General features: G+C 45.3%; 1 protein-coding gene across 8 annotated transcripts in view; it reads right to left on the bottom strand.

Moving 5' to 3' along the window:
• The window catches only part of SEPTIN6 (septin 6), a 73,394-nt gene that overhangs the window by 10,185 nt on the left and 44,139 nt on the right, over positions 1-19,070 (bottom strand). For all 8 annotated transcript variants that reach the window (XM_090265251.1, XM_090265253.1, XM_090265252.1 and 5 more), the window contains 6 exons: positions 18,392-18,578; positions 15,677-15,838; positions 8,913-9,009; positions 5,900-6,068; positions 2,905-3,037; positions 53-243 (listed from right to left, as the gene is read on the bottom strand). In XM_090265251.1, the coding sequence (XP_090121377.1) occupies positions 53-243; positions 2,905-3,037; positions 5,900-6,068; positions 8,913-9,009; positions 15,677-15,838; positions 18,392-18,578 (939 nt within the window). The remainder of the gene's footprint in view (positions 1-52; positions 244-2,904; positions 3,038-5,899; positions 6,069-8,912; positions 9,010-15,676; positions 15,839-18,391; positions 18,579-19,070) is intronic.

Here is a 19,070-nt window from a genome sequence, read left to right as displayed (position 1 = left end):
GGATGAGCAAGAGGAGAAAGAAGCCACCACTCCAGAGCAGCCTCCCACTTACTTTTTCTTCTCTTTGTCCCTTTTCAGAGTCTGTGAGCCTCCAGCCTGGGAGCCCTGGGACTGAAGCAGCTCGGCCGCCGTCTTCCTCTGTTTGAAAGCATTCATTTCATCATCCAGGCATTTCTTCTTATCCTCCAGCTTCTTCTTCTCGTCTTGGTGTAGTTTCTTCAGACGGTCAAACTTCTCATGCAGCTGGCAAGAAAGCACAGGGAGTTTGGGGGAGCCCCTCCATGAGCAGCTCCCAGCGAGCCAATCCCAGGGTGACTAGGGACTTGCAGGGTTATAACCCTGCAGGACCTTGGGACCTTAAGAAACATTTCTGCTAGACAGCTATGATAGCACCAAAGGATACCGTGTTCTGGAAAGTCCCCTTTTCCTGCCATTTTACTGCCAAGATTTTGCTCCTACATATAGTCAAGAAACCTTACGTTCTGCTTAATCAAAATCAAACATTTTATTTAAAAGAATTACCACATGGACCCTGGCTGGTGTGGCTCAGTTGGTTAGAGTGTCATCCCATAAACTGAAAAGTCATGGGTTCGATTTCCAGGAAGGGCACATACCTGAGTTGTGGGTTCAGTCCCTGGTTGGGGTGCATGGGAGAGGCAACTGATCAATGTTTCTCTCATATCAATGTTTCTCTCCCTCTCTTTCTCTCTCCCTTCCCCTCTCTCTAAAAATCAATAAGAATGTCCTTGGGTGAGGATAAAAAAATAAAATAAAAGAGTTATCACATGGTTGGTAATAATATCAATTATAACAGTATAACATTTATTGAGTGCTTATTGTAAGCCAGGCACTGACTTTTATAAGCCCTTTGTATGTATTAACTCATTTAATTGTCACAACACTCCTATGAGGTAGGTTCTTTTGTTATCTGCATTTTATGAGGAAACAAAAGGTGAGAGAAGTTAAGGAATTTACCCAACCAAGTTCCATCCCTTCTATAGAGTATTGTATAGTGAGCTCTCCCAACATGTTAGGGGCCCCTGGCATTTCTCATCCTCTCCAATCAGGGAGGATCACCATGGATCACAGAGCAAACTTCAGTAATGCCAAAGCTAGTCAAAGGAAATACTTGTTCTTGGACATGGAAGGACATTTTTTTTTTAAGTTTTACAAAATGGAACGAGTATAAAAACCTCAGCCTTCACCAAGGGGAGGTTTAATTAGCCCTGAATAGAGCCAGAGACCAGCAAGAATATTCTGGCATGCTGTTGTGGTAAGTGGATCAAGAGGTACAGGTGATGTCTTGACGGGTATGGCTTAATGGGTTGGACCACATCCCGCAAAGCAAAAGGTCACTCATTTGATTCTTGACCAGGGCACATGCTTGTGTTGTGGCTTTTGTCCCAGATTGGGGCACATACAAGAGGCAACCAATCAGTGTTTCTCTGTCTCTTTCTCTCTCCCTCCCCTCTAATAAAATATTTTTAAAAACAGAGGTACAGGTGGTAACAAAGTAGACTGAGATAAACTACCATGAATATTAAGAGCAGACCAAGCATAATTTCACTTTTTTTTTTTTTTTTTTTTTTTTTTAGGATTCAGGAGAGAATTCAGGGTCTGTAGCACTTGCAGCATACCACGAAGGAGCCCAGGTCTCTGGGTCCTAGAGGTATTTGGGACTGTCATTTAGTAAGGGGTTGACAGACTTGCAGCGTAAAGCAGCTTTTACTAGCCATGTGGGGTAGGGTGGTGGAAGCTCTGCCGATCATTTGCCTTAACTTGGCTTTTGTCCATTGGCTTTTCACTCATTTTCCTTTGAGCTCCCTTTACCTCCTTAAAGTACTGGGTGACATTCTTTTCTGAAAAGTGAAACTGAAATAAAATCAATACCCTTGTCCTGTGCTTTGGTGATAGTGCTAGAAAGTAACAGCACATTACGGGGAAAGAGACTTGGGAAGTAATTAAGTGCTTCCCTTCATCATGGGTCTTGAGGCCCAGAAAGGTGAAACAGTTGTTGAAGTGACCCAAACTGTAGCTGAGGCCACTTCATTAGGCAGCGGAGGGGAAGTGTTAAGGGGTCCTGGGACTCGAGGCAAAAGTTAGAGGACTAGCTGTACTCTATTAGGCACGGCTTAAGAAATGAAAACCACAGAGGGATCATCAAATTTTAGTTTAAAAACTCGCTAGAGCAACACAGATGTTTCTTTAATGCCACCATGAAATGGAACAGAATATCCAAATGACTAGAGAAGTGCCCCAGCTATCACTGTTTTAGGTTTCAACAAGGTACCCAGGACTGCCTGGAACCATCTTTCCCTGTGGCCATTAGAGTAGTCAGGACAGGGCAGGACAGCCAAGAAAGTCATCAACTGTCCCTTCTGAGCTCTGAACTCCCAGGAAGAAAGGAATCAGTTCACATCTGTCCCCAAGAGGCTATGTGAGGTCTTGACTCCTGAGCAGTGCTGCCTAACAGAACTTTCTGGAGTATGGAAATGTTTTATATCTGTGCTGTCCAATATGATAGACACTAGTCACATGAGGACTGAACATTTGAAACTTGGCTAATGTGACTGAGGAACCACTTGAGTTTTAAACTTTACTTAATCTTAATTTCAATTTAAAAAGCCACATGTGGCTAGTAACTACCATATGGACAGTGCTGCTCTAGAGAATTAAATAACACAGAATAAGAAACCATCCTGCCTTTGGGGAATGAGGAATCAAGAAAACACAGATCCCTCACAGATCCCTCTGTGCCAGCCAAGGCAGGGCTACACATGCTCTGCCCCATTCCTGCTCGGAGGCTGCAAGGCTCTGGCTGGTTGTGCTTTGGGGGTAGAAGCCCCTGCCATGCCCAAACTCATCCTCTTTCTCTTCCCGCTGGACACCTATGCTCACATTTACCTCTTTCTCTGCCTCTTTGAGTTCAGCTTCTTTCTCTTTGACTCTCTGGACGAACATCTGTCTCATCTCCTCTTCTTTTTTCTGGAGCTCTCCTAGGAACTCATTCCTTTTGGCCTCATATGTCTCCTGTAAACTGTGAACACAGTCAGGTTAATTCCCCTGCCTTTGGAATGGCTTATAGTTGATGAAAACTGACCCCAATGATCCTCCCTGGGTTCCTCTACCCTCCCTTCCCCAATTTTGGGAGAGGTTCAAAAATAGTACCACAAAGCTGTGGGCTGCTGGCTTGGTATGTCACGGTAGAATCACAGGATTGCTTGAGGGTGATGGGGCAGCCCTGGGGAACTGGAGAGATATTTAGAACTGGGAGTGACTTAGAACATTTGCTTCTATACTTTCATTTTACAGGTGAGCAAACAGGCCCAGAGAAGTGAGGTGGCTTGCTCAAGACCACACAGCTAGTTAGAGGTAGAGCTGGGACCAGAAATTGGGTCTTTTGTCTTTTACGTTGGGTCCGTCTGCTCCACTCTGCTGCCAGGTCCTCCTCTGAAATTGACCACATTAATGAACCATTGTAATAAAGACTTGATAAGACTCTACCATGTGCTAGACACAGAACTGAGTGACACTAATGTTAGTCACTCAACATCTACAGCCAATAGTCACTGTGCCTGCCATCAAGGAACTCACAGTCTAGTGAGAGATACCTGAGCTAAGTCTCCCTGACCCCAGCCTGGACTTAGTTTTAAACAAATAGGAATTAGCCTGGTGAAAAAGAGGAGGAACTGTGCTCTGAAGAGAGCAGCATGTAGAAAAGACTGGCATACTTGGGGAGCCAGGCACAGTCCAGCATGGCTGGAGTAACCTGTGGAGTGGTGGGATATGAGGTTCCTGAGTCTGGAAGGAGAAAGAAGGCACTGGATGCCATATTAAGACTTGGACTTTTATCCATGGTATGATTTGAAGCAGAAAGACCAACTTGATTCAATTTAAAAACAAGAAAGACCATTCTGGCAATTGCAGAAAGGGCAGATTTCCAACAATCCAAGTAAGAAATGACAGGATGTTAATGTTAAGCACTGGTAAGGAATGAGGGACCTGAGGTACCTGGAGGAACAGTAAGGGAACAGAACTCCCAGAACTTAGAAGGACTCAAAGATTATTCTGGTTTTTTGTCTTGGGAAGTCAGGTGAATGGTGGTACCATAAGCTGTGACAGGGAACACTGGAGAAGAAGTACAGTTAAGAGGGAAGAAGGTGACTTAAATTTTAGGCAACCTGAGTTTCAAGCGTGTCACCTATGGAATGTCTGAGTGAAAGCATCCAGTATATAATTCGATCAATGGGTTTGGAGCTCAAACGAAAGATTTTAGCTCAGGATTTATCTATTTCTAGGTGGTAATTGGGGCTGTGAGAGGCAAAATAACCAGCTGCAAAGAGAAGAGTGAAAGGTGCAGAGATCCTAGGAAAGAACCTTGGGGCACAACATTTAAAGGAGTAAGCTGAAGAAAATGAGCCTGCCTATGAAGCTGAGTAGGAGCAGCAAGAGAGAAAGAGGACTAAAACCAGCCAGACCAGTGGTAGAAAAGCCAAAGGCAGGGAGAGCTTCAGGAAGGAGATAACAAGGAGTATCGAATGCTGAGATTAAAGAAAAGGTGGGACTTTGAGGCCACACTGTAACGGGCCACGTGTGTGACTGCTGACATTGGAGGGAGGCATTTCAGTGGCATGGGGGGTGAGTCAGAAGCCAATAACCACAGAGTAACTTTTTCTCCTTCCTGGCAGAGCCAAACTTCTTGACCAGGCAGAGGCTAGTGAGGAGGAACAGTTAAGGGTGAGTTTCTTTAAGAGGAGAATATTTGCATGCAACATGGAAAAGGAGCCAGAAGAGTGCAGAAGGTGAAGACAAGGTAACAGGTGTGCAGGATGGAGCAAAGGAGGAGGGGTGGGGACTAGAAGAACAGGTAGAGGCACACCTGTTCTTCCACAGATGCAGATTAAAGCTGGTGGAGGGGAAGGATACAGAAAACTAAGGGAGCACCCAATAGAGAAACAAGCGTGCCTTCCTCCAACCCCAGAAGCTGCAGCAGCCCCTGTCCGTGAAAGGGACCGAGTCTACGCCTCTGGAATCAGGCAACCCTGAAGGACTAGTTATGCTCTACTCCCAGGCCGGGTTTCCACTGTGAGCAGGAACTGTGGGTCTCAAAGGCCATCTGACAGCCTTCTTAGCCTATAAACCTCCCCGTCACTTGCTTATCAAGGCCTGACATTTCGTGAAAGGAGACTGAGCCCCAGTAAAGGGCACCACATGGTCATGTAAAATGTGGGACTTATATCAGGCATCATGCATAGAAATCACACATTTATGCTTCACACATTGCTCCTATTCGCAGAGTAAATTGCTTTCAAAAACATTCCTCTTCTCTGGAAGCATCTTTGATTCTGATTTGAGAAGTATGAAAAAAAAAAAAAAGAAGCATGCCAATGATTATTAACATCCCGTGGTCAAAACAAAACTTGTACTTGACAGTGAATGAAGAGTCTAAAGTTCATTGATATACGTACAGCGACTGCTACCTGATCCCATCTGGTTTTGATAATGGGCAAAGAACACAATGGATACCCAACAGAGCAGCAGGAGCTTGATGAAGAAAGCAGACAGGCACAAACTGCCACACTGGGGAAGACGGCCCCAGCTCAGGGCCCCCCTTCAGTATAGCTGGTGCAGCTGCTGTGCACGCGCACTTGTATCAGTGAGATCACTGACCTTGCTGGGCCTCAGAGCCTCCTACCTGGCCCAGTGCTTACCAAGCCCACCTGGGCACAGTTCCTGGGAAGTCAGAGAGGGACTGGTAGGTGAAACTGGCAGGCGACTGAGTCCTGCTGCTTTTGGTCTCAGCACGTATGTTTTAATATCCTGTGGATGCTCCAGGGTAAAGCTTCCACACACCCTGGGTGGGCTGGGCTGGGTGGGGCTGAGCTGGCGTGAGAGATACCTGAAGGGCTTGCTGTCAGGGTCAGTGTCCTTGAAGCCCATCTCCTCCAGCTTACAGCGGCGGTACAGCTCATAGTGCCGGCTATGGGTCTGCTCCCGGAGGTCCTCCATGTTGACCCGAATCAGCATCTCCCGCAGTTTCACAAAGTCACAATGGGCCTCGTTTTCAACTGCATGGCAGGGGTTGGGGTATTGAAAGTATATTGAAAGACCAGAAGCAGCATAAATGGTGACATGAGAGGCAGAATGTCTTAGTGACATCGCCTTTCAATCTGTACATCGAGCTTGCAAATTTGCCTCCTGATTTGCTTTACTACTGATAAGGCAAATGAAAAGTTACAAGAATGACAGTAATGGAAAACTACAATACCATAAAAAAAAATCTACCAAGACATTCAGTAGCACCGCAACCCCAATTCACCAATCAGACACTCAAAGGAGTGTTTGCCCTGCACCACTTTTAGGATAGCGGCACATGCTCGTCCAGCCACCTGTCCAATGAATTATTTGCGGAGTCTTTGTTCTCAGTATTGTATGAGGTGCTGGGAATTCAGAAACAAAGTCATGGAGTCTTGTCCTCAGGAGTTTAGTGGAAGAACAGATGTAAATAGACAAATATAATGCAATACAAAAATTACAAAAATAAAACTAGATGGTCAAAGTGCAATGAAATCCCAGAAGAGGGAGCCTAAGAACTCATGGGAGAGTGAAGGCTTCACCAGAAGCAACCACTAAGATGACTCTTGAAGGAAGAATAGGAATTTATCAGGCAGAGGAAGAAATACGTTTTGCAAGGTCTCAATGAGGTTAAGCAGGGTTTCATAGCTAGTAAGTTGCAGGGTTAGGATTCCAGTCCAGGTCATCTAAAGCAGAGGCAAAGGCAACAACCAGGCATTAAAGTCCCCAAAGACTAAGGGGAAAGAACTAAGAAATCAATAGTTGACCATGACAAGGAGGGGTATGGCCCACCTGGATGGGAGAAGTTTCAAAGGAGGTGTTTTTTAGAGGGTGGATAATGGCCTGACAGCAGCAATAGTGACCGGGATGAAGTGGACCCCATTTTCCAGCCTGAGTGGACAAGCCCCCTCCTCAAAAGAGTGTGGCAAAGGTCTGCATTTGGGGCAGTGGCTAAGAAGGACAGAAATGTGGACTAAATCATAGCAATGTGGACTTCCAGTTAGAACATAAGGGTGTGAGCAGTGCTCTGGCACGTGTCTCCAAGCATGGCTCCACTGTGTCAGAATGGGAGTGGCTAGCCTGACCATGTGGGATAGTGAGGTATGAGATGATTAACAGACACAGTCACCCCAGATTCTGCCTTGCAGAGTGTGGGAGAGGGTAATGGGGGGCAGGGAGGGTCCAGGATGATAGGGTAGGGCACAGTCACAGCTGACTGCCTTGCATCAGCACAGTAATCTTTTCAAAGCCCAGATCAGCCCACATAACCCCTCTGCTTAAAGCCCATTGCCTTTGGGATAAAACCCATCATGTTATAGAACATAAGCTAATATTAAAAATTGCTTCAATCAGGCAACTTTTCAAGACTCTCTCTTCTTCCATGTTTGGACAGTGATCCCCAGGTCAGTTAGAAGGAGTGATTCTAATGCCCCTACAGGATGCTCAAACAATACACAGTTTCTTCCTCACCTGAATAGAACAGTGAACCTTGATTTATAAGAAAACATTCAAAAACTGCTTTCTTGGTTAGGTATGGGATAGTCTAAGTTGGAGGAATCATTGGAACCATGCCTGCCGGCTTCTTCTTATGTCACCTTAGCTTCCTGTCTCTCAGATGACAAATTCATTACCTGTATTGGACTATTGGTTCAGAACCATTTGCAAATGTTCCTAGTGGAGCATCTCCCGCCCCAAATAGCAGGGAAAACCAAAACCTAGCACAGCTCTGACAACTAGTCTTGTTCTCATGGAAAATTCCAGTATTGCTGAGGGTCTCTGGTGCGTCCTAAAACAAGCTGGCCTTTGGATGAGATGTGGACAACTTCCCACCTACGTCCACTTGTTTGCTCAGTGTCAGGGGTGAGTCTGCAGTAAACCAGCCTCCCTGTCACACATGGTGCCCCTGCAATACCAGATCTAGCTTACAGCCACAGACTCGGAGGGCCAGGCACCCCTCCTACCCATGGCAGAGTCCTAGGCCTCGTTTTGTCCACTGAATGGACTAGTCCGACTGTAATTTAACACACATCAGGCAGGTCACATAAGGAACTTTCTTGGTTGTGTATACAATAAGTCTGCTTTAAAATTGCAAAATAATCACGCATACAAAGGAGTGCGCGAAATATGCCAATTTAAATAATTTTTAAAAATAAATACCAATGTATCCACAACCCCAGTGAAACATTACCAGCACTTTAGAAGAGTTTTGAATTTATCACTCATTTCTTTGTTTTTTCTTTATAGTTTTACTACTTACATATGAATTCCTAAAGATATATATATATAATCTTGTTTAGTTCTGTCTACTTTTGAAATTCATGTAAATTGAATCATACAACATATATTCTTCTATGACTTATTTAGCTCAATGTTTCTGAGATGCATTCATGTAGATGTGACTATAATTTATTCATTTTCACTGCAATATAATATCTCATTATATGAACATCTCACGATTTATCCAACTTATTTTTAATGGATATCTGAGTCATTTCTAATTATTCACTATTATGAACAACACCGCTTTGGACATTATTATAAATCTCCTGGTGCACTCAGGCAAGTACACAGGCTCTCTTGCACACTCCTTCCCACCTTGCTCCAGGTACATCTGTTTTTGTTTTAGGAATGCTTTTTCCATTGGAGAGAAAGAGAACCTACTCATGGCAGAGAATCCAGGAGCCAGTTTGCCTGCTGGCGACTCCTACGGCTGTTCGAGGCCCCAGCCAAAGGAGTAGAGACTGGGGACAAGTTAAGGACTGGTCACACAGTGGGTGGGGTCAAACAATGAACAGACAGAAGGGTCTTCCTTCTCCCTGTCTCTTGGAAACACTCACCCTGCACGGTGCCCCAAGGGTACTGCCGGGCCTTCATCATCTTGTTGCCTATCTTCAGTTCTTCTGTGCTGCCGATGACAGCAAAAGGCAGGTGGGCCTGAAACAGCAGGGAAACAAAGGCTCAGACCTCAAGAAGAGAGGCATAGCTCCTACAATACAACTGCTGCTCGTCTCCTGGGCCTCAGGCACTCACGCTGCAGTGTCCCTCACTGTTGTCAACATCAAGGGGCATTTCTTAAGCTCCCCAGCTGCCTGGGGATAAGAGGTCTAGTCCAGGCTAGTTCAGAGACTCACTATAAAAGGCAACAATGACATGGCTGAATGCATAGGGAACATACAAAGACAGAAAACCAGTTGAGCAATAAGTAGACACACTGGATACTGTGTACTAGCTCTTCAGTATTCACAGTTGCTGAGGGGAAGAGCCTTCGGAAGATGGGTGAGTGGGATGAGGCAGGGCGATATGTGGATCAAGAGGCCAAAGGAGAACAAGAATACTGGGATCACTGGCCCTCCCTCTTCCCCAGAGTGTGAGAACCATTAGAATAGGTCTATACTGAAACCGCACTGCTGACTGAGCTGTACGCTCCTTGTTCTCATTCTTCCCTGGAGGAAGACCTCACACTGAACTCTTGAGCCTAGGAGCCAAGTCTGTAAGTATTTTTCCACATGCTTGTGACTGCTGGGTTATTTTAGATGCTGTAAGGAAGATAGAAGAAGTAGAAGACATACTCCCTTGCCCTCTAGGAGCTTACAATCTTGTTGGGGAAGCTCAATTTATGTACCTCAAATCATGTAAGACAGAATATGACCAAGGGCTCAAATGTATGCTCTGGTGCCCTGTACACAGTAGGTGCTTCAAAAATACTCCTAGAACGGCAGTGGCAAGGCCATGGAAATAGTAGAGAGGAAAGAAAGACCAAGTATAAACAGGGGTCTGAGCTTGATGCTTGCAGGGAGTAATGAGGAGGGAAGCCTGGATAATGAAGGCTTCGTGGGTCAGAGAAGAGGCAGCCGCCACCAGTTGGTAGTGTGGGGCCTGGGAAAGCATCCCTTCTGCAGGGAGCTGGTCAGGTTATAAGTGCTGAGCGACCACTGGCCAAATGGAACCACTGAATAAATATTGTTTACAAATCAGGTGATTCCAGGCAGAGCTTTACCCAAAAGAACTTTGCAAGGACAAGTAGAAAGGTCACTGGAGCTTTCTTAGCCTGCTTGGAGAAACAGGCCTCGGTTGTAGGCTCATTTTTCCATTTTATAAATATTTACTGAGCTCCTGCTATGTGCTAGGCATTAAAAAAATACGACACTGAAAAAGCTCAAAGCCTGCCCATGAAGAGTGCACAGTTTGGTAGGGGATAGACATACCAACAATAATACTACAATAAGGTCCAGATTATAAACAGAGGCTCAAGGGCTGGAAGAACAAAGAGGAGGGAGCAGCTAATTTAATGGGAAGTCAAAGCAGGCAGGCTTCACACTGCAGGCAGTAGCAGCTGTACTAACAGTAAGTATTGTAGCTATATAACTGATATTAGCAGCAACAATTCACTCAACTCCAGGCACTCCATACCAGGTGCTCTACATCACATTGCCTCATTGAATCTTTACAACGATACTTGAGGTAAGTATTTTTATTATCCCATTTTACAGAAGAGGAAACTGTGATCCAGAAGGGCTAGGTAGTAAGCGGCGGAGCAAGGGGTGGATTGCAGGTCTCTCTGACTTCAAAGGCCACGCCTGCTGGTCGGTCACGCCCATTTAGAGGTTAGAGCAGCAGATGAGGTGAGCACTCCAAACCCTAGGGTGAATGGTCGTGCAAGGTCAGATTACAAGAGGCAGTTCAATTCTGGGAAACCTACAGCAAAGGTTTTCTGTTTATTTAATCTGTGCACTGATCTCACAGCCAATCCTTCCTCTCCATTCTCTTGTAGCTCTGAGTCCCAAGAATGTTCTTAGCTCCAGAACATCTGCTAATCCCCTTAGGTGCTTGGCCAGCCAGGTGAAGTGGCTCTCCCTCATCCTCTCTCAGCTGCTCTCAGAGTGTCATCGCTATTCACCCCTTCCTACTTCACTGACCACCCCTGAAACAGGGACATATGATATACGGAAGGAGGAGGTTGTGGATACAGAAAGTGGGCAAAGGGTGAAGGTGGGAAACGTTTCATCACTTCTAGTAGGGGGAATGAATCATCAAGAGGGTCGCTGGGCATGTGACACACAGGGTATTAGGGGCATACTGAAATCTTGTAAACCCTGCCCAAGGGCCAGCAGTCTCTGAATTCTGCCAGCCGGCTTTGCCGTGGGGTCATCTGGGCACAATTCATTCCCACTCAGGGACCCAAGACATGTCAGGAGCCTCAAATCCTCCCCCATTTCTGGGAAAACATTGTCTTTCTTACAGAGACCCCAAACCTTTGGCCACATGACACAAAAGAGCCAAGGGGCACTGATGACGGTGGAGGGCTAGACTGAGGGAGGAGGTGAGAAAGAGAAACCACATTGTATCATCCTCACACATTCTGGGCTCTCAGATGAAAGTGATGGAGAAGGAGGCTGTGTAAAGTGGAAGGTGTTCCTCTAGGCTCAGGAAAGAAGACAAAAAAACGAAGAGAATAAAGGCATAAAAAATGTCGGTATTCCCTTGGGCCTTTTATTGTTTCCAAGAGACATTGTTAGAATGACAGGGTCACTTGCTTCCCTCTTCCTTAAACTTGTCATTTTTGCCGCCCCCCCCCCCCATTCTAAAATGCACAGCCCCCACCCAGGAAGCTTCAGAGGGCTACAGAGACCTCCCACGGCACACTCCTTTGCAACTGGCATCAAAGTCTATTCTGATACGTCTATGCAAAGATGCCATTTCCCATTGCTCCCAGGCAGATTTAATTTGATTCTCACAACAGTATTACAGGGCAGTTATGATCAACCCCATTGGTGATTTGGGAGGATTGACATACAGAAAGGTTAACTGAGAGTTAGGTCCTTGACTCTCATGCCCAAATCTTCCCAGGAAGCAGTGAGGACACTGCACTTTACATGCCAGCCTCCCCCAGTCACCCAGGGTGGTCTCTGTTCTGCCTCTTGGCTAAATGGCATTTACTGGAAGTCAGTAACCACGAAGGGTGGGAAATCATGGGGCCAGGCTCTGGCCCTCTTTCTGCTGGTCTTGAAAGACTGATGGCTGTGACAACCAGAATGGAGTCAAGAAGAGCAGAGAGAAGGTACACCCCTATCATACTCCCAGGGGTGACACTTGGTACGTGGGAACCCAGGGCAGAGACTGATGGATGCAAGACAGTGCTGCTGCTGAAACAGTGACAGGCTCCTAAGGGGAGTCCATGGAACTCTCTCACCCAGAAGACTTCTGATGAGGTGCCCCCAGAGGTGAGATGCCCCACTCTCAGAAAACTTCAACAAGAGCCTTGGCTGGTGTGGCTCAGTGGACTGAGCGCCAGTGTGAGAACCGAAGGGTAACTGGTTTGATTCCTGGTCAAGGCACATGTCTGGGTTGCAGTCCAAGAGCGAGAGGTAGCCATTCAATTGATGCTTCCCTCCCTCTCTTTCTCCCTTCCTTCCCGTCTCTAAAAGTAAATAAATAAAATCTTTAAAAAAAAAGAAAACTTCGATAAGAGATAGACTCAAGCTTCATTTTATGAGTCTAATGCCAGATTCACTACCTTTCCTGTCTTATGTCAACCTAAAGTTCTTCTTGGCACATTTTAAAGTGTTTAATGATCCAGTTGGCATGAGTTATTCTATTCTGGTCCCATTACATCCATTATACTTTGGGCGGGTACATGATCGTTCCCCTCAACCCACTGAAATAGTCTGTCAGTGCCCTTTTCTCCTCATCTGACAATGTCCCCATTGGGTGTGGCTTCCTGCCAGAGTGGAGAGGATTTCCCATTCACGCTGCAGGTTATGCTTGCCCCCATTTCAGGCTCCTACTTGTGATTGAACAAGAGCATTGCCTGATTCTCTCTCAAGTCAACCCTTGGTGATTCTTGCAAAAGCGTATACAAACAATGGAAGTGGCACTGCTGCCTCAAGAGAAGGGGAAGGCTCTTGTCTCTGGGTCTCCCTATGATACCCTACAGGTCACCCATGTGACCAAATGCCTTTATGGGGGTCAAACCCAAGACCTCACAGATGGCCAATCAAGTGAGCCAAGTAGAGTAATTGGGCCAGTTGCCTGGTCCCTGGCCAAGGTTTGAGCCACTCAAAGGACATTGGATATGAACAGCGCAGCAATTTTTAGTATTAAAGTCTGCAACCTTGAGAGTTATTAGAGCATGGGTTGAAAGGAAAATGCCACAAGATCTCTCACTCTTTTATCTTGCCCCCTCAATCTGACATCAGGATTTTTAGAGCTGCCCATAAGTCAAGGGGGAGGCTGAGACCTCATTACTTTCATTTCTTGCCATGAAAATCCTTAGTGGTGAGCGGCAAGATGGCTGTACGGTCCTCTTCACTTAGGCAAGAGGCTTCTTCCACTTCTTCCAATCCGGTTCTCATGGTAATTGGCTGGGGTGGCTGAGGCTGTGGGGCTGGAGTCAAATCCAAAATTGAAAGGCCAGTACCTACTGATCCTATCACCCAAGCCCAGGTCTCTGATGGTGCAGCTTCATATACCACAGCTTGTCCGAAGACCCTGGGGACTTTTGACACAGTTGTAACGGTGGCAGGCAGGCTAAGCAATCCTGTGCACACATTTTATAGCAGCATCCTGTCCCTCATCACAATACACATAACACATAGCATTCTCGTACATGCCCCCATCCCACAACCATGCCCAATTCCAGGCACACTAGTAGCTTTCCCACTCAGAAAAGCGTGGTGGAATGCCAGGGAATGAATGCTCAGTGATATCTTTACAGGGATAACCTTAAGTCCACGAAACTTTCAATTATAAAAAAAAAAATGAGTCATGCAGATGTAATGTACAGCATAAGAAAAATAATCAATATTATTGTAATAACTTCGTATAGTGACAGATGGTTACTAGTCGAGGTGATCACATCATGAAGAATATAAATGTTGAATCACTATGTATGTTATACACCTGAAAGTAATATAAAATTGTACATCAACTATAATTTTACATAAGGAGAAATATTTAGTTTTTCAAAGTGAAATAGCAAGCTCTGGACTATTGTAAGAAAAGAGCCAAAACCCCTTCACAGCACAAGCAGCATGGTTGACAACTAACTGTTGCTTCACAGCACAGGAAGATTCCAACATTAAGGCCGTGCCTGCCCTAGGTTCAAACAGGAGGACAGGACTGAGAGGAGAGCAGAGGCCAAAATGATTGTTGGTCCTGATCCACAATGTAGTGAGGTGCAGTTTTGTGTGATGCCTTGAGATTTCTGAGAACTCTTAGCCCCTTTCCATACTTAGCAAAGCAAACCACAAGCCTGAAAGTTGCTTGGGGACTTAGGAATCCAAGTGTGAATATATCTATGGGGCTCTATGTTCTGAGGTGACAGGCACTTCCAAATACCAGTGCTACTGACACCAGATGATGCGTCTGTCTAGGATGCAATGTTTCTGCAGGTTAGGCACCATTTCAGGTTTTCTCATTGTCACAGACCCTGGTTTCCATTCAAACATCCTGACTTCTTGAGAGAGTAAGCACTAATCTTTCTTTTCCTAGTGTTCACAACTGGTCAGAGGTATAGTTCTACCTACCACAATCCACATAGCCTTCCTCTTGGGCCAGATTTGTCAGAGGACAAGGGACTTCTAATAACAAACATATCAAGTGTACTGATAAGCAGAAAGTCAGGAGAGACAATGACTTGCTGCCTTGCTATGCTAATCTGTTGGCCAGTTCATAAGAGGTGGCAGTTGATGCTAGAATGATAACTTATGGGGCAGTGGCAGCAGAAAGTTTCTAAAAATGGCTTTTATTACAAGGTTTTCCTGAGTTTGGCTCTACTCAGGCATTATGTCATTAGGAAAAACTGATGCCGCTCAGTAGAGAAAAAGAAATCTGTTCCCAAAACAGAGGCTTTTGGAAAGCTATTAGCTGTCTCCTTGAAATCATAACATTGAAGATTTCACAGCAACAGCATCAACACATTGTAAAGAAGCATGAGGAGATGTTTGACTCTCTGCCTTCTTCATTACTCATTCCTGTAGGAGGGGGGGAGTGAGGAAGGAGAGGCAAGATGGCAAGCTATTTTTTTAAAAAGTCATTCACACTTAATAAGTCAAAGCACAACCCTGAAACTTAAAAAATAACATTTCTCTAGTCGCCAGACAAATTGGAGGTCATATATCATTTTCCCTCCCAGGGGCAGAGAGCTTGATTATCTGAGTACAGATTATCCTTGAGTCTCCAAAGCCAGCCAACTTTCTTACCCTTTCTTTCATTCATGAAATTAATTTGTCATAGCATTGTTTCGGTCAGAGACAAAGAATGTTTGCCCTTCCAGAAGTCCTCTGGGGGCTGCCTGGCCTGGACCAGAGCAGCATCAAAGAGGAGGGTGGAAGGAGAGGTCTGAATCCCCCACTCCAGACTCTTCCTGGAATCAGCCTTTTCCTCCTTTAGTCTCTGACTAAATCTCTGCATTTCTGAGGCTTTGAAGCAGCCACCTCTAGGAAATAGATGTTTGATTCTGGATTCTCTCTCACAAATACCTGAGACTCAGGTAACCAAGTATTGAACACTCAAATGGATGGTGAAGATGTTTGACAGCTATTTGGTCAAATAAAATAAAGAGCAAATGGTCAGCACATTGAACCCGTATGCTCCCACTCACATTCATGGTTCCATTGATCTCTGCCACCGACTCATCATCTGTAGGAAACTGGTAGATCTGGACCCCGTTACTGACAAGCTCACTGGTTATTTTGATTTTGAACTTTGTTAGCTCACTCTTAGAAATGGCATCCGCCTTGGCAATGATGGGGATTATGTTCACCTATGGAAGAAAAGAGTAACATGGGCACATTGTTGATAGTCTGTAACCGATGGTGGCACGGACTTACACCAGCTGCCAGAGGGAACAGCTCAACCCAGTGGTCTAGGACTGGCCACCTTTGTAAACAAATAATATAATCTATCACAATGAGTGCTTATGAGGAAGTGCTCTACATAGATTAACACAATTTTGACTATAACACTCCCAAGGGATACATTACCACTATTTTACCAATGAGAAACTGAAGCACAGAGAAGCTGAATAACTGTCCAAGGCCACAGAGCAGGTAAGTAGCAGAACTGGGATCCAAATCCAACTTTAGCCTTATTCTTAAGCCCACGGTCTTAACCATGAACTGTCTACCACCTCAGGTCCAAATTAATGAGCTCTGTGATATTTTAATATTAAGATCACTGCTCCAGTGATTTGAATCAGAAAGATGACAGCTGGAAATCTGTAACTGACAAGGGGAAAGATAGGCACTCCTTGCAAACAGTAAGCTGTCCCAACCCACCCAATGCATGCTAGCCTCAGCCAGTGTTATGGAGATCCACACGAGGGGTGGCAGGAAGGGGAGGCAGCGGGGAGCTCAGTGACAATGCACATCTGGCCCTCTTTTTGGCAGCAAACACTGATGAGCCAACCCAGCTAGGCGAATACCCTCTCAGTTACCAATTTGATCTGAGATATTCAAAGAGTTATGTTGCCCGAGTCTTGTGGTTGATTTCTGCATAAAAAAGCAAGCATAAATGTCCAATTTCAAACAGCAGGAGAAAGGCTTACTGCCCCCAATTCAAACCACCTGAACCCTGACCTGATCCTTGATATTCTTCCAAGAAGGGGCAAGGCTTTTACTGTCAGGAGATAAAGAAACTTGAAATGCACATGGCTTAGTGAGACAGAGCACCCTCCAGCTCAGGTGCACATGGAGAGCACAGTCATTCCTGCCAGCAGCCTCCAGTGGGGTGCATGGATGGTGCTGGGACCCCGGAAGGAATATGAAGGTGGGGGTTTGGAGATTTGGACTTAGAAGACAAATTTGGCCTCCTTTACACTTTGACTCAAGAGCACCTACCTCTAAAACTTATATCACACAGGGCTTCAGGTGCTAGGTTAAAGAAACATTGGACCTTGGAGGCACCTCCCTTGAAGTCTTTTTTTGGGAGGGTTGGGGGCCAAAGCCCTTGTTAAAGGGGAACAGCAGGAAGAGCCAGTTTTCTTCTTCGCTCTTCGTCACATCTCCATCTGCACACTATAAACATATGCCAAAGGCTGCTTACTTAAGCTGCCCACTCACCAGGCCACCAGGCGTGTGGTTCTCTGCTGCCCTGTACAGGGCATGCAAGGCATGGCGACATTTCCAGAGCTGCCTGTTACTCATGAGTGGTGAGCTCATTGCTGAGAAAAATGAAACATTGCTTCTATTTTGATTATAGCTGAAATTGGGTTTTTACACTGGACGTGCTGCTAAATAACTGCATATTAATTAGATTTGTGTAAAAAACAAACAAAAAAACTTGGAGTCAGAGGGAGCTCAGTGTGAATCCCAGACCCAGTAGAAGTTGTCTAATACTGAACAAGATTTTTGACCCTCTGTGCCTGTTTCTTCATGCACATGATGGAATAATAGTATCCACCACACTGAATAAGTAGAAAGATAAAATAATAGAACAACAATAAAATATTTATTAAAAATGTAAAAAATGCTCATCACAGTGCCAGGCACCTATAAAATATTAGGGGAAAAGCAGACTAGTAATTAAGTTTTCTAAAGATTTCCATGGTTAATTCTTTTGTATAGCAAATAATCCTTTAACACAAAGAATCACTGTCTAATTTATATGTGGAGTGGTATTTGTAGTTTTCGTTTTCTCTTAAAGCGGGACATGCCTGATTTCCGCAGCCATCTCTCTCAGGTAGGGAGGCAACAGAACATGGTGCCACAAATCTGAATTCGAAATCTAGAGTCTGGCAATAACCAGCTACATTGCAATGAGCAAGTCACTTAACCTCTCAGGGCCTCAGTTTTCTCCCCTGTAAAATGGGGGATCATGACAGTGTTTGCCTCATGGGGCTGTTGTGAGGATCCAAGGAGATGCTCCATGAAGTACTTAGCACAATGGTGGCACATGAGAGTTTAACAAACGTTAACTGTGATTCTAAAAATAAGCATTGATAATAAAAATAATAACTTTCCAAGTCAAGTTTGCATGTTTGATTTTAGTCCAGGCCAGTTAACATGGGGACAAAGGAAAAAAAACACCTTTCCGTTGGCAAAGCCTGAACACCTAGACCATGGCAGCCACCTTGCTTTGTTTGCGTGCACTCTTATGTCCAAGAGGGCTCAGGGCAGAAAGACAGCTCAGGGCAAACCTGTGCCCCATGCTGGGAAAACAAAAGTATTTGGCACAGGATCTGGATCAATAGCACCATCTTTATGGAGGGAGAGGGAATAAAAGAGAGGATGAGGAGACCAGAAGACTTCTGCAAACTGGCCTCTACTTTGTATGAGACCAGTAAGAGTAATTCATGCCCTCGCCTCTGCTTCCATACCTTACTATCCAGCTTCTTCATCGTCACCAGGTCCAGAGACTTCAGGGAATGACCTGTAGGGGCGATGAAGTACAAGCAGACGTGGATGCGGGAGTCGTGGTAACTGTGCAGTACCCTGCGGATCTTCAGCTCTTCCTGCAGGTAAGCTTCGAATTGGGCATCGATGAATTCCACGATGGGCTTGTAGCTAAAGGGGAGAGTAAGGAAAAGGCCCAGAAACTTCAAAAAGATGGGGATTTTAATGCAGTCTCTTGTGGAAGTTTTAAATGTCCTCGGTAATTTGACTTTTTATCTAGTTGGATTTCTCCACCTCCCTTTAGTGGACCTCCAATCCCGACAAGATGGTCACATCTTTAGTCCCTGCCTGAGTCAAATGTATGCCCATCTGTTGCGCCTTCACTCTAGAATGCTCATTTCTCTCTTCTCATCCCAATCCTGCCCTTCTAGACCTCAGGGCCCAGTTCAATGTCCACCTCTTCCCCCAGTTCAATGTCCACCTCTTCCATACAGCCTTCCCCAGTTTTATGCCAGAAATTCCTTCTGTGCTGGGTACTCAGTGGAGGCCAAGACCTCTCCTTGATCCCGCTGCCAGGGAATCCTGTCAGAACGCTCTGGGTTCTGCTCAGTCTTGCATGATTCAGTGGCGCTCTCCACTTGGCTCTCTTAAGGTCCAGATACT

This window comes from Furipterus horrens, unplaced genomic scaffold, assembly GCF_987537825.1.
Source record: "Furipterus horrens unplaced genomic scaffold, mFurHor1.1.pri manual_scaffold_17, whole genome shotgun sequence".
In the NCBI taxonomy this organism is placed as follows: Eukaryota; Metazoa; Chordata; class Mammalia; order Chiroptera; family Furipteridae; genus Furipterus; species Furipterus horrens.
This window is presented reverse-complemented; position numbering and strand designations above follow the sequence as displayed.